At 39.9% G+C, this 23,847-nt stretch overlaps 1 protein-coding gene across 12 annotated transcripts in view; it reads left to right on the forward strand.

The window, feature by feature from the left end:
- The window catches only part of CTNND1 (catenin delta 1), a 70,305-nt gene that overhangs the window by 20,118 nt on the left and 26,340 nt on the right, over positions 1-23,847 (forward strand). For 7 of the 12 annotated variants that reach the window (XM_058196798.1, XM_058196838.1, XM_058196854.1 and 4 more), the window contains exons 2-7: positions 5,802-5,915; positions 7,940-8,248; positions 9,944-10,015; positions 10,604-10,762; positions 11,558-12,084; positions 23,323-23,786. In XM_058196798.1, the coding sequence (XP_058052781.1) occupies positions 8,054-8,248; positions 9,944-10,015; positions 10,604-10,762; positions 11,558-12,084; positions 23,323-23,786 (1,417 nt within the window). In that variant the 5' untranslated portion in view covers positions 5,802-5,915; positions 7,940-8,053. Of the gene's footprint in view, positions 1-5,801; positions 5,916-7,880; positions 8,249-9,943; positions 10,016-10,603; positions 10,763-11,557; positions 12,085-23,322; positions 23,787-23,847 lie in introns of all 12 variants that reach the window. The other 5 variants (XM_058196821.1, XM_058196831.1, XM_058196871.1 and 2 more) reach the window with 4 other exon arrangements.

Here is a 23,847-nt window from a genome sequence, read left to right on the forward strand (position 1 = left end):
GTGTCCTCTCCACTTGCAACCTTCCCTTCCTGCTTCCCCATTGACTCTATGGGGAATTTGGCAGAGAAGACTGCAAATGGTGATCATGTGATCAAGGGGCACTTGGCAACCAGTCATAAATGCAACTCAATTGCAAACTGTCTGAAATGCGGTCCTGTGACAACGTGGGTGGACGGACACACACACACACACACACACGCACGCACGCACGCACACGCACGCACGCACGCACAATGTTATGCTTTGCAATGGCCAGAAGTGCTTTATGGGGCATAAAGCATCTTTTCTGAGGCTTAACTTTGAACAGTTGTTAAACAACCAATTGTAATTCAAGGACTACAATGGTCCTACTCTTTTGCTTTGCAGATATAGGTAATGAGACTGTATTGTCCTGGGGCTGTTGAAGAGGTCATACAAATATATCTCCGAAACATCTTTTTTTAAAAGACTAATTTTAAGATTTAGTGAAATGACATATGATATCCTCTCTGGTCTTAGGACATATACAGTATAACAATACTTGGCAGTAAATTTTGAGGATAATGTTAAATAAACATTGCCAGGAATTGGACGAAGTGAGATATAAACCTGATAGTCTCTTCTTTCAGCATTCCTTGGAACAATATCAATCAAATGCTATATAACCCTAAATAAGCACCCACAGTTAATCAAATAGGGCTGAAAATCTTTTTGAAATGATAGCAATAGCAATAGCACTTAGACTTATATGCCGCTTCACAGTGCTTTACAGCCCTCTCTAAGCGGTTTACAGAGTCAGCGTATTGCTCCCAATAATCAGTTTACCCACCTCGGAAAGATGGAAGGCTGAGTCAACTTGAGCCTGGTGAGATTCAGTCTGCCAAACTGCTGGCAGCTGGTGATCAGCAGAAATAGCCTGCAGTACTGCACTCTAACCACTGTGCCACCACGGCTCATGTGATACTCTCAATATTGTCTCCTCTCCCTCCCATCTTTCTTTCTTTCTTTCTTTCTTTCTTTCTTTCTTTCTTTCTTTCTTTCTTTCTTTCTTTCTTTCTTTCTTTCTTTCTTTCTTTCTTTTTAAACATGTACTGACATGTTTAAAGACTTGACTAAAACTTTGTAATAGCAGGTAATAGCTGAATTCAATAAATCAGTTTTCTGAATTCTGTGTTTCAGGTCCCAAACTTCTACAAAATTGTAGTGCTCATTATTCTCTTGGCCCGCAGCTCATATAACACAGTGTGTAAGAAAGGCTGAAATTTCATCTTAATTACCCTTGTTGAGAAAACAGCTGCTCAGGTTCTTGCATTTTCTATCAGTTTTTATCAGTTGAGAGTTTTATTTGCAAAGTATATCTGCTGTTTAGTTTTAGAACAAGAATACATAACCTGTGTCCCCTGAAGCCTTGAGTAGAATTCCTAGAGTTTCTTCTGACTGAGTTATTAAATACATTAAACCATACAGACTATTGCAATGCACTCTACATGGTTAACCTGGAAGCTACATTGGGTCCAAAATGAAGTAGTTTGGGCAGTAATTGGCATGTCACAGTATGCCCATATAACAACACTGCTGTATGAGTTGTACTAGTCAAGGGGCTATTTATCACCTGTGAGGGTTTTTTTTATGTCATAAGGGTTGGTTATTTGAGGAACTTGTCTCTTAATAGTTTCTGTCCATTCCGTAAGGTTGGATAAAATGTACCTGTGTTTCCCCCAAAATAAGATCCTATCTTATATTTTTTTGAACCTGGAAATAAGCACTTGGCCTTATTGCCATGCACTAAAAAGCCCAATTGGGCTTATTATCAGGGGATGTCTTATTTTAGGGGAAACGGGCAGGGGTGAAATCCAGCAGGTTCTGGAGAACTGGTAGCGGAAATTTTGGGTAGTTCAGAGAACTGGTGAATACCACCTCTGGCTGGCCCCAGAGTGGGGTGGGAATGGAGATTTTGCAATATCCTTCCCCCAGGAGCGTGGAGGGAATGGAGATTTTGCAGTATCCTTCCCCTGCCATGCCCACCAAGCTACGCCCACAGAACCGGTAGTAAAAAAATTTGGATTTCACTACTGGAAATAGGGTATCTGCTCCAGGTTATCTCAATTAAATAATGCCTTCTATTGGAATCTAAAAAATGTGCCTTCTCTGACATGGTACCTGTTCTCTGGAATAGCATCTCCCCAAGATCTTCATAGTGCCCATCTTGATGATGTTCAGGAAGTCTGAAAACCTGGCTAATCTTCCAGGCCTTGGAATAGAGTGGTGGCCTTTATGATTTTTCTTCTGGATGTACATGTACAGGTATCTGTATCTTTATTGTTTCTTGCTTTTAAAGTACAGGCCATCCATAGTTGTTTTGAGACAGGTGATCTCCAAATTGGTTCTGTTTACTGTTTGAAGCTAGCTCTGGACATACTACTTGGAGAACAAGTGCAGCATATAGCCTGAGCGTTCTTGTGCACTATCCTCCACCCTACTTGTAGCTTTACAAGTAGCATAGGACCGGGATATCTTCGGGACCGCCTTCTGCTACCACATGCCTCCCACCGGCCGGTACGCTCCCATAGAGAGGGTCTTCTCAGGGTGCCGTCAGCCAAACAGTGTAGGCTGGCGACCCCCAGGGGGAGAGCCTTCTCTGTGGGGGCACCTACCCTCTGGAATGAGCTTCCCCCAGGACTTCGACAACTTCCTGACCTCCGGACCTTTCGCCGCGAGCTGAAGACGTATCTATTTTTCCGAGCAGGACTGGCTTAAATAGGGTTTTTTAAATATGGATTTTATTGGGGTTTATTTTATATTTTGTATTGTATTTTAAATTTTAGGCCATATTGAATAAGTTTTTTAGGCCATATTGAATAAGTTTTTTAACATATTGAATAAGTTTTTTAAAGAGTGATTTTATTGTAATATATGGTATTATTTTATCTGCCTGTTCATCGCCCTGAGTCCTTCGGGAGAAGGGCGGTATAAAAATTAAATACACACACACACACACACACACACACACAATAATAATAATAATAATAATAATAATAATAGTTATTATTATTATTATTATTATTATTATTATTATTATTATTATTATTATTATTATTATTATTATTATTATTTTCTCATGCGGAAAGGGGAGACTGCCTGCTGCTTGGAACAATGAATACCAGGTACTCCAGTCCTACATGAACACAATTCATAGTTTTTGTCTTATAATCTGTAGTAAGTCTGGCTTGTAAACGGATACGTGCCTGGGCTGGTGGAAGAATTGCAATTCTGTGATTGCGACATCACATTGTTTGCTTGTAATGTCATCTGTGTGCCTTGCAAATTTTAATCCTGATGGTGGACCTGAAGCTGATGATGAAGCCCAGGAAGACATACTGTATAACTTTAAAAGGGCATGCATTTTGGGGTTTGGAGACAGCTTTACTCGGCCTACTCCAGTATAAGTGCGTCCTTATTGAAGTTCTGCATTGGCTTTTGGCAGAGGGTGAAGGGTGAAGATCATCCTATGGCAAAGTGCAAGATTGCCTAAGCAAACTAACAATGTCTTTGAGGTCAAAGTCCTTCTGGTGCCAATATGTCTGAACTGAAGTGAAAGAAGTTAAATGAAGTTCTTTTTACATGTGACTTAAAATATGATTCTGATGTGTGTTAACTGTTACAACTGTTACAATCCAGAATTGCAACACACATTCCAAACTTTAAAAATTACTTCATCAAACTTGCTTGCAAAGTGTAATATCTGCATATGCCACAGAAAATTACATTAAAAAAATACATTCTTGGAGATTCTGTGTTCGAGCAAACACTTTAGGTAGTTGCTACCACTAAGTAATTGATGGTGTTGTGTGTGTTGTTGTATGCTTCCTCCTTTATTCAGTTAAAAGTGCCTCTAACACTTTTATTCCCTGACACGGAGACATAAATTTAATACTCTGTTACAATCCCAGGCAAGCCTGCAAAAGCTCTAATAAATGGAGACATGAGCTTCAATAGACTTTAATGCTGTAGATTGTTTTTCTCCTCTTTAATTTTAATATTGGTTTTCTGTATCAATACACTCAACTGTGATGGTTAACTGAAAGCCCTCTGAGGAATTGAATCTTATTACAGGAAAAAAGTCACAAGGTTCTGCTACATTCAAATAATCTTTTGAATGTATTCCTCAAAGAAAAACCCCTTTCTTTCCCCAAACTGTTATGCTTGTGGTCATATGTATTAAGTCACTTTAGGGGCTGATATGTCACCAGCACCGTGGGAAAACGGATTGAGAGAGTTTCTGTCTTGGAGGTTAGGCTAGCTCAAACATGTTGTTCCTGCTTTGATTTTGGGGGAGGGGGAATGTGAATTAAAAAGAAAAAAACACACCCAGCATGCTTGGACGAGGGGATATAAGTGTTAGAGGGAAACAGTTTCTGGCCAGTACTACTTGCATCAACTCCAGTATAATCAAAATATGTTTAGCTCACTGGGTTGGTAACATCAAGCGCATACAGTAATTCTGTATTTCCCCTATATTTATTCTAGTAATCTTTTGGAGGAAAGGTTGCAAGCAAAGGCTTTTATTATAAACAATAATAATGGTACATTATTGTTTTATTAAAATCTGTTTTTTAAAAACTGGAATACTGTACAAGACAGGGATATATGGTCTTGCCTGTCTTGGAAGTTCATCTTTGAGGGTTAGGTTTTTAGAATTGCTGTTGGAGGGTAACCTGTAGCTTCTTCAGCTTCCTCGGGGTTGATAGATCAAAAAGGAGGTATTTATTGTTTTAATGTTTTTTTTAATTGTTTAGTTTTATAATTATAAAATTGTAAGCCGGCCAGAGTCACTTGGTTGATTTGGGCAGCTATAGAAATTGAATAAAGAAATCAGTCAATCAATAAACCTTGAAACGCTATATATCCATAAGATTTCACATTCTCATCTCTCTTGGAGATGATGTTATTTTTTTCTACCGCTGGAAAGAAAATGGATTTCTTTAAAAAGCACTAAAGATTTAAGAATTTTAAAAAAAGAATTAAAAAGGAGAAGTGATGCACTCTCTTTAAAAATGGGCATAATAATAAGTGATTCCTTTTTCTCTATAGGAGGGAACCTCTTTGACTGTAAACTGATGGTTGGTATGCTCAGGACTATTGAGGACAAGCTCATTAGTTTTATAAAGAGTCTATATTTAGCTCATAGGTCACTCAAATGTGAGGTTTACTTTGTTCACTGTAATATTAGTTTTGTTGTGGTTGCATCGGGTATTTACCTTATGAAAAAGTAGAAGGCCTACAATCTTAGGAGGAAACTGCATATAAATCACTGAACAAATCGTGCATTTTGAAGATCTCTGCCCTATCAGATTGCTTGCTCTGTAACTCTAACCTATTCATGTGTAAAAATGGCAAAGTTTGGAACTGCGGTGGAGTTAAGGTCTGTTTTTCTTGCCAATCTCAAAGAGTGTAGTCTGTGTGCGTGTGTGTGTGTGTGTGTGTGTGTGTGCGCGCGGCTTTTCTGTTTAGTGGCGTTTTTCCCTCACCTCAGTTGTAGTCATAATGGGAAAGGATTAAATGCGCTCAAATTCCATGATCCAGCCTGCAACATTTCTACTACCCTACTATTGCTTAATGAATCCATTATTTTTTTTTAAAAAAATTAATTTGTTGAAAGTTATTTTAAATCCCTTTTGGGAAGACAGTTGGATTTGGGGTTATTTTAAAATGTATAAATACTGATTTGATCTTAACTCCTTCCTTCCTTGACCCCTTTGCTTCCTTCCCTATTTTAAATTTACATTTCTATTTTTTATCCCCTTTCTGCTGTCTCTCTGCAGCCTTTTTCCTCCTGCTTCCTTGCTGTTGGTGGCTGGGCTCCTTCTCCCATGATTTTCTGCACTTAGACCAAGCTGTGCCTTAACCAATCAATTCAGACCGGCCTTCCTCCACAGGTGTGTATGCTATGGAAAATCAGTCTTAAATGTTATTTTGCGTCAGGATGAATATTGGGGTTTCTTCCAGATTGACTTTCTTTAAAGACTGGGGAGCTCTTGTGGTAAGGAGAACAATGGTTCCAGGATGGAAAAAAATATATAGCCTATCTTCCTTCCATATTCACAGCTTTTTTATATATGAGGTCCATTAAAAATGTCTTTATTAATTCATAAGTAGGCTGTGGCTGAAGATACTTCTGATGGGCATATGCTAATGTTTTGTCTTGAAGCACTTTGGCAACAACCATTTGGATAGATGATATGCAAAATGCCTTGTTCTCCTTGCTTGTCTTGTTAGCCCTGTTATGAAGACTGACAATCGTCATCATTATTAATATTGATAATAAATATTAAGGTTTATAGCTTAATACTTAGGGTTTTGAATTGATAAAAAAGGGGATCTTGAAGACAATTGACTTGAGAAAAAAATTCTTATCAAATAAGTCTGAGAATTTCCCAATCCTTAACCCTAAATTATTCTAAGGTATTATATCTTTAATAGAAAGACTTAAGTTTCCAGTTGGGGAATAAAATGCATAAAAAACAAACAGATGTAATTCCATACACAAGTGTACATATAGCCTGTGAATGATTTTGGAAGATTAAATTGGAGAAGCTCTAGGATTGTTTATATATTGTGACCACTGCATAAATAGTGGTAAAAAGCATTTAAACAATTTTATGTGACAAACATTTTTTGGTAACATGTAACAAAACTTGCAGCTTTTCACCCCATATCTTTAAATAGGTATGTTTGAAAGAAAACGCTGCAGTTTCTTAAAAACACTACCTGTTGCCTCTCCCCTTCTGGCCCAGGCTTATCATGTTGCTCAATATAACTGCCATACATAGCCTGTTATAATTAGTTGGTAGGTCAGCTAACTGATTCCCAAGGACTGTGTTTTTAAAATGGTAGAAGATACTCTCCTCATGACAGGAATGCATAAACCTAAAATGACGTGCAATTTCCTGTTCAAGGGACAGTGACCTGGACCCAGGCAGGCTGGCAGATATGAAAATGCTGCTACAGTAAAATATGCATGCGTGGTTAAGACTGACTGCAATTCTCCAAAACATATTTTAAAGTTGAGATGACTTCCTCTGAAGACCGGTTTAGTATAAATAATGTAATGAGATAAAATGATAAAGAATCACTAAAGATTGTGCTGACTGGTGTTCACAGAAGGAAATCTTGGCTAAAGCTTCTTTTTAAAATGGCCTCCCTATGCATTAAACTGTCCTAAAAGGAAGGCAGCAAATAAGAGCCTAAATGGAGCAAAAAAGAGCAAAAAAAATGGAGCAAAAAAGAGCCTAAACTAGAGCAAATTCTTAATAAACGTATAAGTGTGCTATGCTGCAGTGATAGAAAGTTCCATAGTCTTTTAAAAATGACACTGATATTTGACATTCTAATAGAAAGAAGTCCTAAAAACGTAAACTAAGGCATCAAATTAATAAAGAAATTAATGTTACGATGTCATTAGCATGCCTATATCTTGTCCGGTATTTGATTTGCAATGAAGATAACTCTGGAAGGAGAGATTTTCGACCATCCAAAATGCCCATTGTGTTTTTAAAGGAGCACCCCTGTAAATACGGTTTCTCCATCGTGCTGATAGAATAATACAATTCATGGGTATTCCTCTGTTTCCTTGCTTGAAGCTGGGTCAATCATTTCTTGTCCCGCCTCCTTTTACTGCACCTCCCCAGTTTTTGACTCAGCTTTCATGCAAGAAGATGCAAGGAGAGGTGCTTCAGAGGGAAAAAAGTTTTAGACCAGGATCCAACTAATAGAAAGAAAATTAATGGTTATTATTATAATATAAATTATTAGTGTACAATTTTTCTCACTCTGCTGATTTGGGAGAGGATGACATAGGTGGAACTTCGCCTCTTTCAAGTATTTTTAATCTCTTTTCCCAGATCTAAGATCGGTCTTTCTCTCTTTCTCCTTGCTTGTCTCCCAAACGTGTTCTTTGAAGTGAGGGGATCCTTCTCCCCTTGTACCCCTTTTCGGTGTGTCGTCAATTCTCACATCCCCCGTGGCATCTCCCTGCCTTGCACCCACTCTCCCCCTGTGTGGGGCCTTCAAAACCATGGATGACTCGGAAGTGGAGTCGACTGCCAGTATACTTGCCTCCGTCAAAGAGCAGGAGGCACAGTTTGAGAAGCTGACACGGGCGCTGGAGGAAGAACGGCGCCATGTCTCTGCACAGCTGGAGCGCGTCCGTGTCTCCCCACAGGATGCCAGCCAAACAATGGCCAACGGCACCCTCACCCGCCGGCACCAGGTAACATCTAGTGATGTGCTCAAGCGGGATACTTGTCTTCTTCTGATTATGTGGTTCCTGCTGGAGGGCTACTTCGATAGTTTGGCTTCTGTTGGAAATACTTTGTGGAGCAGCTTGGTCCAAGAGCTTCAGATTTCTGCTGTCTGCATAGCTAAGTGTTTTGACTAGTGTATTTGTCAGTATTCAATATGAGTAGGGCCATAGAGCTGTGTTGGTTAAAGGCTATCCAGTGTGGAAATTAATTAATAGTGGTCTCATTCAATTTCACAGTGTCTGGCTATTGTTTAAATTCATTGTACTTATTATATATGCACTTGTAGTGACAACTGAGAACGCAGGCTCACTATTTGTTTTGTGGATGCACAGTACAACAGTGGAAATGTTTAGTAGCAAGCCACTAGATTACAAGAGTCCTTTGCTCTTTTGGAAACATCCTGTATATTATGCATATATATTTATACCCTTAAGTTTCCTAATTGCTCTTCCCGTGTCTAATGCAAGCTGCTGTGTATTCTCAAACAGTAGCTTGATGGTTTTTTATGAAAAGAGAGCCCTACATAGATGAAATAGACAAAAAGAGTAACGAGCAGATTTACTGACTAAGGAATGCCAGACAGTAAACAGAGCTCTCTTTGCTCTGAATGACAATATTTGTACAAGATGATGATAATAAAATGGCCTCCAGTGTGACTGTTAGATCCTGAAACTATTGACATAAGAAGCATGAAATAGGACCAAGGAAATGTGTCTGCCACCAGCCACAAGTAAGGCATCAATTGAATTGGATTAAGCTTTTGCACCAAGCTCATCTTGCTTTTCCCCTTGGGTTTTGGCTTCTACCGGCTATTCAGATTCTGCCCTTCCATCTTAAAAAGTGTACAGACGAGGAAATAGCCAATATCATATGATGTTAAACTTGTGCTTCGAATAAATACTGCATACCACTTAAACTTTCATACTCAGAAGGGCAGAGTTCCCATCCAAATAGTGGGTAGAAATTATTTTGGATGCATGCAGGATGACTTATAAAGATCATAAGCAGGAACTCTCTACTGTAAAAAAAATTAAATGCATTTTTCCTTTTCATTCTGGGCAGTAAAGGGTGGTGTCTGTAAGTAGAACTAGATGACGGAGACCAGGTTGACTTTTTCAAGAGGTTTTGTCAATGGCTTGCTTTTCTGAACTATTTCTAAAGGTGCTTCCATTTGCTGTTTTGAGCTTTTGTGGCCTATAAGAACTGAGACAGCATGGACTCAGTATTTATAAACTTTGGAAAGTACAGTGTTCAGCTTCAATGTTATAGATGTTAAATGGCTACGATAATACACACCTGTTTCTTTATTTCTATGAAGAACTGTAAACCTAAGATACTACCTACACTGTATTGCTAATATTATCTTGTCACTTTCAATTCGCAGCAGCCTCATTTCTAAATATTTGGCATTGTAGCTGTATGTGGAATTCAGTGTAATAGACTGAAGTGCTCAGTTTTCATACATGCGCCCCTCCCTCCCTCCCTCCCTCTCCTCTCCTCTCCTCTCCTCTCCTCTCCTCTCCTCTCCTCTCCTCTCCTCTCCTCTCCTCTCCTCTCCCTTCCCCTCCCCTCCCCTCTCCCTTCCCCTCCCCTCCCCTCTCTCCCATTCCTTCTTGCTTTCTGTTGCTGGTCACAAATTCATCCCTTATTATTTTTTGCAGAACGGCCGTTTCTTGGGCAATGCTGACTTGGAGAGACAGAAATTCTCAGAATTAAAGCTCAACGGACCACAGGTAGGAAAAGAAAATATAAACGTCTTTCTGGCAAAGCTTATAGAAAGCTGTGAAGCTGTTTGGAGAAGATCTTAGATAATTGGTTGGAATCTTAGCAAAATTCAAAGATTTTTAAAAAAAATAAAATTTGAAGTCTTATATGGATAAAAGATGCGAAGGAACACCTTTGTGACTAAATGTATGAAAAGAAAATCCATGATCTTCCATTCTTGTTTGGTGGTTTGCTATTTGGCTAATAGATTTCTTAAAAAGTAATTAAGTGCAAATTATAACCAGAGTTCTAAAGGCTTCGTCAAGAGAGTTTCAGCATGTATCACTGAATTGATGTGAGTTTTCTGCATGGGTTTTTTATATTATAGTGGGTGCAAAGAAACATTATGTAGCAATTTGTTGCTGTCAGAGACTTGCGCATAAAAGATTTTTACAAATGGTGTCTGACCTCTAAGAAATGACTTCTTAGAGCAGAGATCTCCAACCTTGGCAACTTTAAGACTTGTGGACTTCAAGTACCAGAATCCCTCAGCCAGCAAAGCTTAGAGCATTGTTTGCACAGAAATAGGTTGATGGGTTTCCCCCTCATTTCCCTAGGACCATAGTCACCTCATATACAGCACCATTCCCAGGATGCAGGATCCAGGACAAATTGTGGAAGAGACATACACCATGGAGGAGGACCCAGAAGGTGCCATGTCAGTTGTTTCAGTAGAGACCTCAGACGACGGGACAACCCGTCGTACAGAGACCACGGTGAGAGTCTAGGGAGAAGTGGTGAGGATCTTAGGCAGTCTGTCTGGGAGGGTTTCTGTAGGGAAGAAGTGATGCTTATGGTTGCCAGATATGCATGGTATTGAGTAGCCTCTAAGAGCAAATAAAAAGCATATAACACAAATTATGGTTTTCTATTTTTGTCATTGGCAGCTGTCTTTATATGACATATAATGTGATTATATTCAGTTTATTATTTCAAAAGACCAGTGCAGACATAATGTAGAAAGTTTATTAAGTACAGAGAAAGCTGCAAGATAGTTGCTTTTTGACCCATTAGTTATGCACTCTCAGTCTGGTTGGAGTTAACTATTGTATTGGCATAAAGCTGATAATCAGTATGAGGAAACCATTAGTAGCGGATCTGAAATCCTGGAGGTGTTTTTGACTTGACATGAGGAACAGAGCATGTGATCCTGCCAACAGCTCTTGACTGGTTATGCGTTTGGTACTCTTGCATTGTGTGAGGTGTAGTGGGATTCTAACAGCCACAAAAACAGTTCTGCAGGTGTTCTTGTTGAGTGAAAAGTGTTGGATTTAATTTTCCTGTAGTTTGGGAGTTTCAGGGATAAGAAAATTTTCTAAGAAATGCTATAGAATAAGTTAATATTTGACGCTGAATATACAGGGCGTGACTTGAGATAGTAGAGAGTAGTGTCCTGTGGAATTAATGAAGAAATGCTCTGCAGCGCATGAGCAGTGATACCCGCTCTGCCCTCAGAACTATTGTGAGGTGACAAGTTGATGCCCGGATAGCTCATTCTTACTATTCTGTAGGTGAAAAAAGTTGTGAAGACCATGACCACACGTACAGTGCAGCAAGTTGGCCCAGATGGGTTACCTATTGATGGCTCTCCAGTTACCAACAACTACATCCAGACCATGGATAGGAATTTCAGGAAGAATACAAATGGTGGCCCTGGGGCCTACATGACCCAGCCAGGCACGGCTACCCTTCCACGAAACTATCACTACTCAGATAGTTATGGGCGGCCCTACGAAGATAGCTACCATGGCAGCGAACACAGCTACGGTAGCCTATCCCGAGTCACCCGAATTGATGAGCGCTACCGACCCTCCGTGGATGGCTACAGGGCTCCCAGCAGGCAGGATGTCTATGGTCCCCAACCGCAGGTGCGGGTAGGGGGAAGCAACATGGACTTGAACCGCTTCCACGCTGAGCCTTATGGGCTGGAGGATGACCAACGCAGCATGGCATATGATGAGCTGGATTATGGTGCAGTGCCAGAATATGGGACAGCGAGGCGGACTGGGACACCTTCTGATCCCCGTCAGAGACTCAGGTAAGAGGATAAGTTTAGCATATTTTAGCCAGCGTTGGCAACATTTTGATGTTTCTTCCATGCTATAGAGAAGAATCTTTTAACTACCCTTGAAAAAGCGATTGTAGTACTGAGTAACAGTGACATTTCTAAAGCAACCAGGACAGTTCTGGGATAAATTTAGTGTGGTACCGTAGATAGACGGCTGTTAACTGGAGACTATTTGTGTATCAAAAATTCTTCAGGGGAATGAATATGCTTGCTCCTTCTCTTGTAAATTTGCATGCAGGGAAGGATTACATCACAACTATGCTGAGCTGGTAATTTGTTTCAGTGACACAGATCTGTGTAACCGAGTCTCATTCCCGCTAATATGATAAATCCTAGGACTCCAATAATAGAAAGGTTCAAATAACAAAAAGAACGTAAACCTCCAAGCTTGTAAGGAGCTGTCTAGTCTGCTTCCTAATATGCCTATATCAGATGCTGCACATAAGAGATCCCTGTCTGCTAAATACCTATTTGCAACCTTAAACAGCGCAGCTCAAAACTTTTACTATCCTAGTGAGTACAAGACTATTTTTAAAAATACAGGAAATCTCCCCCCCCCACCCTGTTTTTTTCTCAGCCCATTTCCCCCTGAAAAAGATAAAAATAAAACTCTGGAAATGGTTAACATTCCCCAACCCAATGAAAGGTACTGGTATTTTCACCTTTTATTCTTGCCTTCATTTTTTTCCTATTGATTTTTAATGGGAAGATTTTTATTCTAGAACAGTGGGTTTCCAAATGTTTGGATTTTGGGACCCTTTTACTTTGTTAAAAATTACTGAGGATCTGAGGACTGGAGTTCCTACACCTGAGGACAAATAGCACAGTCAGAGGCTTTCTTGTAATGGGCCTCTTTTGCTGCTGACTTTTTATCCAGGAGATCAGTGGATCTACTTTTGACTAGGCCTCAAAGACCATTTTTGAAAGAACACAAAGCCGCTCCCCAGAAGAAGCCCCCGATCTGCTATTTGACAGGCTTGTCCGCACCTCCGTAGTGAGAGGGGAGAGCTAGCTGTCCCATTTCGCCACTTCAAAACTTGCATTTAAAACAAGCTTGCTACTCGGCTGATCATAGCCTTGTTTAAGGGTAGATTTAACAAACTACAGCCTCCAGGAAGTGGTGGATGCAAACTGGAAATCCCATCTCTTCCAAAGCCGCCACCTCTTCAGACAGCCCATCTGTTCTGACAGATGGTGGGTGAAGCAGGGGAGATTCCGGCTTCCCAAAACAATATGGTCGTGGAGGAAAGTGCCCAGGAATCAGACTTGGCGGTGGGCATTCCCAAACCCGCCTAAAAAAGTGAAGTCAAGAGTGTGGTGTTAGTAGCAAAATCTATGAAATTAGCTTAGATTAAAACTGCTGCAATTCGCTGTCAGCTTAAAGGGAAAAATACCATTTTAACATCAAAACAGCTGAGGATGACTTTAGGTGCTTCACATATATATTTGGAAACAAAATGACTCATGGGGTTATGGCAGAAAACCTTGTCAGGACATGTTTGTCCTGTGCTTAGATGAAAGTAAGGACATAGTCTAGGGTCAGACTATATAGTTCTGTTTTATTATCATGTTGACAGTCTCTTTTGACTTCAACTTTGTTTTTCTAACTTGTCAAACTGACAAAATTAAGAGGTTTTTTTTTAAAAAAAAAACAACTTCTGTGGTTTATAGTTTCAGCTTTGAGTAAAATTAAAATCTTATTGTAAATGCAACTAGAAAGTATAATTAGCTTCTGACTGAGCTGTACTTGTTTTGTTTCATAAATTTACTGAACAGGACCTATATTGAATTATTTGTTCTTAAAATAGGAAAATGAACATAGGTCAGGTCAGGAAAAAAATTAATATGGCATGTATATTTCCCCCCCAGATTTCTGTTTTCCAACAAAAATAGATTTTTTTTTTTAATTTTCACCTTTACCACTGGTATGAGGTTTCAGTGCCATTGAAGAGAAAATATCTTTTATCTAGGGGATAATGTAACACATAATCCTTCATGTGCTTACACATTCTACCAGATGCATCCAGACATATAAAGCTGAAAATATCAGGCCACGATGAACAAGGTTGTTGGGTTATGCTTGAAATGCTTTTTAAAGCTTTTTCTTAGTCTTGGGTTTTGTTTTTTTTCTTTTGCTGGATTGTGGCTAAATCTTGGATACAAGGTCTCTATTTTAGACCTCAGCTTTGCACTTATCCAAGACCCTCCCTGCCTCCTTCCCTCATCTGATTAAATACTAGTTTACTTTGTGGAGGAGTTGTAAAAATTACAAGTGTATGCAGGAAGTATTACATGGCTATACAAATAATATCGCAGAACATCTGGTAGCGATAACATGACTACTATTCTTTTTGATAAAGTCTTCTGTGCTACAGGTGGATTATAGTAAGAGAAGGGTATTTGGCAATGAGTTACTGCTTATACCAGTGTGGGCTTGCTATGTGAAGATAGATGTGATTAGTTTACAGGATGGGCTTTTTTTTTTTTTTTTTGCTTCTTTTTCTTTTCTAAGGTATGGAATGATCCTGGTATCTTGTTCAGTATGAGAAATCTGTTTATCCTCTGGGCTAAAATTGCTTAACTTAGATTCTTAACTGGTCTGATAGCTGCTGTAGGATCCTGGGAATATGAATTTCCATTAAAGAAAAGAAAAGAAACACCATCCTAACTAGCTAGCTTGATCCACTGCCGAGGCCTAAATTGTTCCACCTAAAAATTCCAAAAAAGAAAAAAGAAAAAAAGAGGATGTGGTTGTGGTTTCTACTGAAATGGGGCAATGCAATAGTAATTATGGAGTACAGCTTCCATTTCTCCTGTGTATTCAAACTGCCTTCCCTTCTCTAATGGAAGTTTATGTCCCTTGCTTGCTTGCTTGCCTGTCTTTTACAAGTATGGTCCTGAATCTTCATAACCTGATTAGTCTGCCCGCTCCTTCCATGTTACGGTCTTCAGTTACAGTAAATTGCATAAATGTAAGGCATCTTCTATAATACTTCTGTTTGACTTGCTGTCATTTGAAAGGAAACATTTCACCTCCTAAGGCAGTGATGGTTAACTTTTTTGGCACTGACCACTGAAACTGGAGCGCGCACATGCATAAGCATGACGAAACCCAGAAGAGCAACTGGCGGCGACGCGTGTGCCCACAGAGAGGGCTCTGCGTGCCATCTCCGGCACACATGTCATAGGTTCGCCATCAACGTCCTAAGTTGAAGTCTGAAGTAGATGAAATTGCCTTGTTGTTTGCTTGCCATTTATCCATTAGTCTCCATGCCTATAATTGCCTGATGCAATATTCAAAAATCAGTAAAGCGTTGGAGCAGTTTTCGCCTAATCGTAGCATGCTGGCTTAGAATATGGCAACCGAAGGCATCTGGAGAGTATCAAGTTGGGGAAGATTCTTGAGCCAGTAACAAAATCAGACTTTAAAAGCAAATTAGAGATTGAAAACCTGCAAACTCTTCCAAATTATTGGTTAACTCAGTGTTAGAATCTTTTTATAGCAAAACCAGATGCAAGAGGGAAGATTGAGGGTTAGGATCACATGATATTGTCCAATATATGTAATAAAAGTCTCCACAGTCTGTAATGGTAGCACCAATGCAAGACTTTGGGGTAGATGTTCAGAAACCCAGTAAGCAGAAGGACCACTCCACACACACACACACCCAGGTAGCAAAGAGAATCTTGATGCCTTTTTTTTCAGAGCTGGGGAGGAAGAAGTGGCAAAACAGAGAAGTCTCTGAGAGTTTACATTTTCCTGTGTTATTCTTTTTTCTTTCTTTTTTTTGTACTCAAAGCGTGGAAAGGATGAACCCTTGTGGCTCAATAATCTTCTGGGTTAAAATGGCAATGAACAGCTCTGGAAAGTCAGGGTACAAATTGGGGAATCAGAGAAGGGTGAAAAAGGTTGCCCTCCTTTCCTCTCATTCTTATAACCCTGGTCTGAATTTGGAGGTTTTCCTCAGCTGACTTTCTTTATCCACTTAGGTGGTTCATCCTAATCATAGATATCCCGAATCACATCAAAATTTTAGCCCTGATTTTCTGCAGAGAAACTTCAGGCTCTTTCTTTGTTTAACTGAAGGTTGGCATCAGTCATTAAAGCTGTTGCCAAAGAACATATGCAGCTGTGAAGCAATTACAGTAGCAAAGACCGTCCTGAATTTCCCAATCACTATCTTGGCAAGGAGAATAGCACTAGCTACACTCAGCAAAGACCTCTGCAAGGAATCTGGAATCTCTCTCCATTCAAATGAGTAGATAAGATCCCAAAATAACCAGTTCCTAGAGACCTTGCAGCAGCTGGTTTCTGACAAAGTCCAGGAGAAGGATTATTGCTGTTATCATCATATGCTTTCTTGATACTGAGAAAATAAAGATGAGCCATTGGTTGACAGCTGAAATGACCTGGGGAGGAGGGGCTGTCATTCCCATGCGTTTTAAAGCCTGAAAATCATATTGTGAAGGTAACCTATTAAATAACTAGTCCAACCTCAGCTACATGCTGAGAACACTCATCCTTAATTGTTTCTTTTGTGATTCATGGTGGCCTTGATACCTTGAAAATGCTTACAGTGTGATGATCTTTGGTGCCCTCACCAACACTTGGAATGGATGTAATTGGCATATGATCTTTGCCTAACAAAGGTTTGTCTCCATTTTAGACCTGTGAGAGGCAAACTTCTTGTTTTATAGGATGATGACAAAATAATCCTAACCGTTGCTTCACTTCATTTGAATTGGCATCTCCTTTCCCTTGTGCCATGGCATGAGCATGATCTAGATCAGGCTGTCAAACTTGTGGCCCACGAAGCACAGGCTTCATGTGCTGGCCATGCCCATGCCCGGGTTAGTGAAGGGGGGAAAAGTCCCAATATCTCATGTGACACTGCCATGACAACGTGAATTCGACACCCCTGAGCTAGATGAATGTATAGCGACACACCTGGTATCCAAATTGATTCATGAGTAGCTCTGTTGGACTTCTCTATAGCTTTAAATACTGACATGCTTGCTGGAATGGATTTGGGGAAGAGATTCTTTGAGATGGTGCTGTGTAGGTGGATATTATTAGACATCTTAGCTACTGGCACAGAATGTGTGATAGGCAATTACTGTGAGAGGTGGCTTGGAGTTCACTGGACAATTTTGATTGACTATCAAGTGCCTCTCCCTTTCCATCTAAATTTAGAAAACTTGTAGGTAGCAATAAGGTTGGATGAGACCCTATTGTTGTTTTGAGGAAAACAGGAGACAGGTATGTTTGCTGTCTTAAGTTGACCAAATTAAAAAAAAAACGTAGGATAAAGTAACCATTGGCAAATTAAATCTTTATCTAATATATTGCTTGTATTTAGTAGAAAAAGAACCAGGGCTTAGTCTGCCTTGGGTGGCATTCTAAATTGCAGTTTAAATATATCCTAGTTCAGACTTTGCTATGAATATCTGTTTAATTGTGTGATCAGGAGATGTGCTTTTGTACTTCAACTAGTGCACAGTCTGCACTTTTTCCTGGAGGTGTTGCATGAGTATTATAACCCAAAATCTGCAGTTGCATCTTGCATGGATAATTGGAAGCTGCTTTGCTTGAGTCTGTCACTAAAGAGTGTTCAGATTTTTTTGTTGGCTTGGAATTCTCCAGCTAAACCACGGAACATTATAGGAAGCATGTGATTCCATCACGATAATTTTAATAGCTGGTTATGACCTATGGGAGGTCATCTATGGGAGCCAATATCTAAGTGACTGCTCTCCCATGCAAATTACCGTATCTTAGATTTTATTGAAAGAAGCTTTCATTTTTCAGACTTACTCTTTGGAGAGTTTCTTTTGCCATCTGCTTTTTATTCTTCACATTGCACATTGCATTTTATGGATATCTGCCTTGAGTACTCATTTGTTGGAAAAGGCGGGATATAATTCAACAGATTAAAAATGCCTCATAACTCTGGGTAGGAATGAACTCTCTATTGAACTGATACTAATGATGCTGTCCCTTCGGCTTGACCAGAGTCAATGATTAAACAACCTGCAAGTCTTTATTATAATAGAAAAATGCCATTGGTTACTTGTGACGTTGGTATAAAAATTTGCTCCAGTGGAATCCATATACGTGGATTTTGACCTCTAGCCACCAGTTGTGAAACCACTGTGCTGTGTACAAACTGATAAAGATCGCAGAGATCTTTGGAATCTGAGCATTTCTTGCAGCTGGCTCTTTCTCTCTGGCTTCTCTCTTATTATCCAGACTGGAGCTTTGTATGTCTGTGTGCGAGCTTGTATGCATTTTTTTTCCTTTCTGACTTTATGGCACGCAACTCATCTGATATTATCTTAGCTCACTTGTTCCAGGCAAGAAACCTGTAAAAGGATTGTGATTTGGTAGTTTACACAAGAGAGCTCTTAAGAATTTCTCTTATGCATACTGTCCCCTAGTTTTAATTTTTCATGAATGTTGGAGATCCACTTTTGAGAATTCTGCCAGAATTCTTAAGAATACACAAAACATTGGGGAGGTAATATGCTTGGACAATAAGTCACGTGAGAGGTTTAATTTCCTCTTGCTCCCACATTGTTCACGTCTCGAAGAGGGCAAGATTGCGTCGAAACAATTTCCCAGAACAGCTGCCAGGTCCAAGTGGTTTGCTTTATACTAGGCTTAAAAACAATCCCCCCTCCTCAGCTTGCATTTGTTGCAAGGAGCAGAATACTATACGCTTACACTCTGTGATCAAGAGATTAGGAGAAGCCAAGAACTGTGTATTTGTGTGTGGGTGCAGGGCTTCAAAAATAACCCAGAACTATGTGGGTATCTTGTATGGACAAGTTTGAAAGATGGAAAATAATTGTTAACCGTCATTGTCTGTCTCTCAAGGCACCTGGGAAACTTGCAGTCTGGTTCAGAGGTCTTTAAATTCCCTTCCTTCAGGGACCACATTTCATGCTGACTTGTCTGGGAAAGATATCAGAGAATGTTCTCGCTTTAGTCCGGCTATGAGTGACAGCTCTTAGATTCTGCAATTGCCCCAAATAAACCACGTTTGGGCACAAAGCTCTCCTACCATTATGAGCCTTAAAGCAAGTAATACTTTCTAGAAAATCCTTTGTTGTCACAGATGTTGATAGAGAAGATTTCAGGAACATAATTGAAAGTTACCATTGTGAAGCAATATGTTAGAACCCTCGCAGACAATTTACAAATCAGAGTCGGTTGATTTGAACTAGGCAGGCCAATGGTTTGACTTAGTATGAGGCAGTTCCTTGTGCTGTCAAGAAAAATTAGCGGGGTAGAACCAAGTTATTTATTTTCTTTAGCTTATCTTATGACAAAGTACTTTATCTTGGACATTTTTCAACCAAAGTTCAAGAGGCAAAGTGATTCCAGACAATTTATTGTTGAGTTGCCTTGGCTTACTCAGGTTTTACAAAAAAAAATTCACATGACATCACCCATCTGGAATCCTCTTATATTTTTCCTAAATATCATGGGATGTCTTACCAAATAAAGTGCAACTTTTCTGAAAATAGCTGAAGAAAATGCGCAGTGTAATAATAATAAATAATAACCATTGGTGTATGTGGCTTTGGTATTACAGTACTTCTGTGCTTTTAAGAGGTACGGCTTTGGTGTAGGCAGTTATGTATTGTGGCTAATCACACATCTGTGGTGGGCTATCATTTCATAATTTTTTAAATAATGTTCATTTCAATGTTATAACTTAAGTAGTATTAAAAAGTTATTTGATTATTCTCTAAGAAATCAAAATAGTGAAAGGCCACTTACGTAAGAGCTCCTCATAGTTTATAAACTTTAATAAACTAATGAAGGTTTATTAAAAGTGACTTAGAATACAAATGAACTAGTGTTTCTAATGAAATATATTCACTTTAATATTTCTAATGAAATATATCCACGTTAAAACAGAAAAGGGGAAAGGTCTAGTTCTAGTCACTGTTATTTTAGTAAAGTGGTTAATGCTGAAAGAAGAGCAAGAGTGTTTTATAAAAGGTCTTATTATAATGGGAAAACTAACTATAGAAGATATGAATTACTTGCAACCCTAGGTGGGAGGTAGGGATTTCACTGTTTCAAGACCACAGGGTTTCATTATCCAGAACTTGAGGGCAAAAATATTGGCAGGTATTTTATTCAGTTTTGTGTTGCAGCTGCTACTGGCTAAATAGGTTGCTTTGTTTGATCAGGGACTTCCCAGTCCTCTTTTAGACAACTGGCATAACACACAGTTCTCCTCCTGAGCTCAAAGAATGTCAAAGAGCAACCTGTAAAAAAAAAAAAGAAAAAAAAAAGGGCACTCCATCTCCCAGCCCAATCCAATGTTTATGAATTCTGAACTTAAGGCAGATGGTGGGTGAAGGCAGCTTTAGCTACAGTTCCTCGGTGCTGCCCCTGCGTGGGCCTAAATGGCAGGGATAAGAGGTGCTAAGCTGAGGAATTGCTGGACTCTACTGCGAAACCAAAACATGAAATGAAATAGACCTGATATGGCCTTTTGTCACATGGGTAAAAAGTTAGATAACTCTTCAGTTCAGGGCCGATAAATATCCATTCTGTTAAAAGTCAGAATCAAGTTGGCAGTCTTTTGTTCTAATATATCAGCCTGGCTTTCTCCATACATACTTACATAGTAGCAGCTCCTAGCTAATTTTAAAAGAACATAGAGTAATCAGATGGCGATAAGACACCAGGGACTAAGTGTACACTGATCAGCTTCTGTGTTTGAGCAAGAGGGAGGTTGGACTGACTTTTCATGCTCACAATTGGAAAGGAGAGAACATAACTTGAGTTGAAAGACATAATTCTTTCTCCAGAGGCCAAGATCTGAACAGCTCTGCCATGCATAGCTTTGTTTCCAACAGTACTTGAAGAAATTAAAAACCTCAAGAGTATTTATAATTGTGGAGCTACACTAGTCCTCAACCTACAATCATTTGTTTGATGACCGTTCAAAAGTTAAAATGGGACTGTCAAAAGTCCCATCCCATTTCTTTTTGCAATGAGTCTTATTGATCAGCACCAGGGGTAAAATGCTCCCAGTTTGGACCGGATCACCTGATCCAGTAGTGATGGCGGCGGGTGGTTCGGAGAACCGGTAGCAAAAATTCCTGCCCCCTCCCCCACCCCAGCAGAGCCGCCCGATCATCAGAGGTGATTTTTTTTACTTTTAAAAGCAATTTTTCTTCGCCTGAAAAAATGCTTTTAAAAGTTCAGAACCTTTTAAAAGCTTTTTTTCCTCTGGCAATCCCAGCTGAGTTGTCTGATCATCACAGGCTTTTAAAAGCATTTTTTTAACCTCTTTCGGCCAAAGAGGTTGTAGAAAAAATGCTTTTAAAAGTTAAAAAAAAAAAAGTTGGCCATGCCCACCCAGTCACACTACCCCCCACCCCCTACCAAGGCACGCCTACAGAACCGGTAGTAACAGATTTTACATTTCACTCTTGGTCAGCGCTAACAACTCTATTTAAACTTTTTTCATAACCTGATGAATTGTGCTTCGTGTGGAATCTTGGCTCCTTAGCTTAAATGGTAGCCTGAATGAGTGGGCTGTCTGCAATACATGTACATAAAATTGCTTAGGGGAGTTCCCTGAAAAAGAAGCTGAAATATCTATTGACATTCCATCATTGTTCCATCATTACAATGAAAGGAACATTCTCTTTCCCTTTCCCTGAAGCTCTTTAAAAATGACAACATTTTGCAATTTCTTCTCTTCCCTTCCGTTCCATTCCCTTCTCACCCTAGCCCTAATTTCTGCGTTATTTCAGTGGCATTTCCTGGGTTTTTTTCTTCTTCTCGCGAATCATTCTCTAAAGCAAGGTGAATGAAGCCTTAAATACTACAGCCTGCAAAGGCCTTCTATAAATTACAGCTAAATTCGGTGTGATAAGGAAGAAAATTACTAAATACACACTGAGTCTTATTATCCTGAAGGCACAGCTGTTCTCTTAGTGTCGCCGTTGCCCTGTCTTATTCCCCAACATTAAATAATGAGACATTCAGTCTACTAGGTGTGACCCCTTAAGCGAGAGTCATTTAATCATTTTTAAAGCGCTTAAGTAAAACCTGCTGGCCTGCCTCTAAAATGTTCTGGTACGTTATTATTTACACTTCGATTGTGTCACGTAAAGATCCAGTGTCCTTCAAATGTCATCTAACTTCACCTACCTGACTTGATTGCACAACAAAGAAAGCATTGCAGTGTCTGACTGGAGGCCTGACTGACAAGAAGGCTTTGTGAACAGCTTTGGTATAATTGGGGCAATGGTGAATAGGCCGGATGAGGTAGAAAGGGTCTGTGGTTAGGCATAGATGACATCTACTTGCCCTCTAGTGGTCAAATTAGAACAGTGTTTGCTGAGAAGAAAAACTGTTGACAACTTCTAATTCAATTAAATTTTAATTTTTTTCTCTAGGCCCAACTTGGCTACCTACCTATACAGTCAAGCTAACATATATGGCCTGTTCTCTCTGCCTCTTACTGGGCAATGAGGCAGTTTGAAGGGAACCTTCTATTCTGCTAGGATTGGGAGGGAAGGTCATGCTGGATTTCTTTGCTGCCACGTGACCCAAGCATGAGAGATGCTGCTGGAAAAATAACTATCGGCATAATCTTTTAGGAATGCTCTTGGTTTTAGAGTGGACGAGATTAGTGGTATTACTATGACTAGAGGTGTGCACTATTCAAATCCAAAAGTGCAGCGTCTAGTGGGTGGATATCATCCTCATTGTGTCTGACAGCAGCCCCCTAAAGGAACCATACGCTTTTCCAGCATAGCATACTTGCATAGCATTAGCATTAGATCCTCCCATGCTACATAGCATATATCGGCAGCATACTTGCAGGCTTCGGAAAATAGGAATTTGAGTTCACTGTGCCCTGTTATCATCTCTTAAATGCCAATTAGTATTTTCCTGAAGCTGTTCTGGAAGAGGCAGGAGTCCTTTAAGGAGCTACCAACATTATACATATTATACATACATGCCCACATCAGATCCAAAGCATCTTTGGATTCAAATACTGTTCATCTCTAGTGATAAGATGATGGTGCTTGAGGTTTACCAGGGAGTAAGTCTTTTCTAATTCTGATTGCAAAGGTGTCCTCACTAGAGAGTTAGTAGGTTAGTACAGAGCTCTTCTCTGTGGCATTGTATAAGAGATGGCCGCTTACTTCCTTTTCTGTTTGCAGGAGTTACGAAGACATGCTTGTGGACGACATGGCTAGAGATCAGTATTACTGGTCTCCTATGGCACAACATGATAGAGGCAGCCTAGCCAGTCTGGACAGCCTGCGAAAAGGAGGCCCACCTCCAGCCAATTGGCGCCAGCCTGAGCTCCCCGAGGTGATAGCTATGCTGGGGTTCCGCTTGGATGCAGTCAAGTCCAACGCTGCCGCCTACCTGCAACATTTGTGCTACCGAAATGACAAGGTGAAAACAGATGTGCGCAAGCTAAAGGGTATTCCTGTACTCGTTGGGCTACTGGACCATCCCAAGAAAGAGGTGCACTATGGCGCATGTGGGGCCCTCAAGAACATCTCCTATGGCAGAGACCAGGACAACAAGGTTGCCATCAAGAATTGTGATGGCGTCCCTGCTTTGGTGCGCCTGCTCCGAAAGGCACGTGATATGGACCTCACTGAAGTCATTACAGGTAACCATTGCTGGCATTGCCCACAGAGAATGGCTAGAGATGTAAGGGCCTTCCTGGCACA

This window comes from Ahaetulla prasina, chromosome 1, assembly GCF_028640845.1.
Source record: "Ahaetulla prasina isolate Xishuangbanna chromosome 1, ASM2864084v1, whole genome shotgun sequence".
Lineage (NCBI taxonomy): Eukaryota > Metazoa > Chordata > Lepidosauria > Squamata > Colubridae > Ahaetulla > Ahaetulla prasina.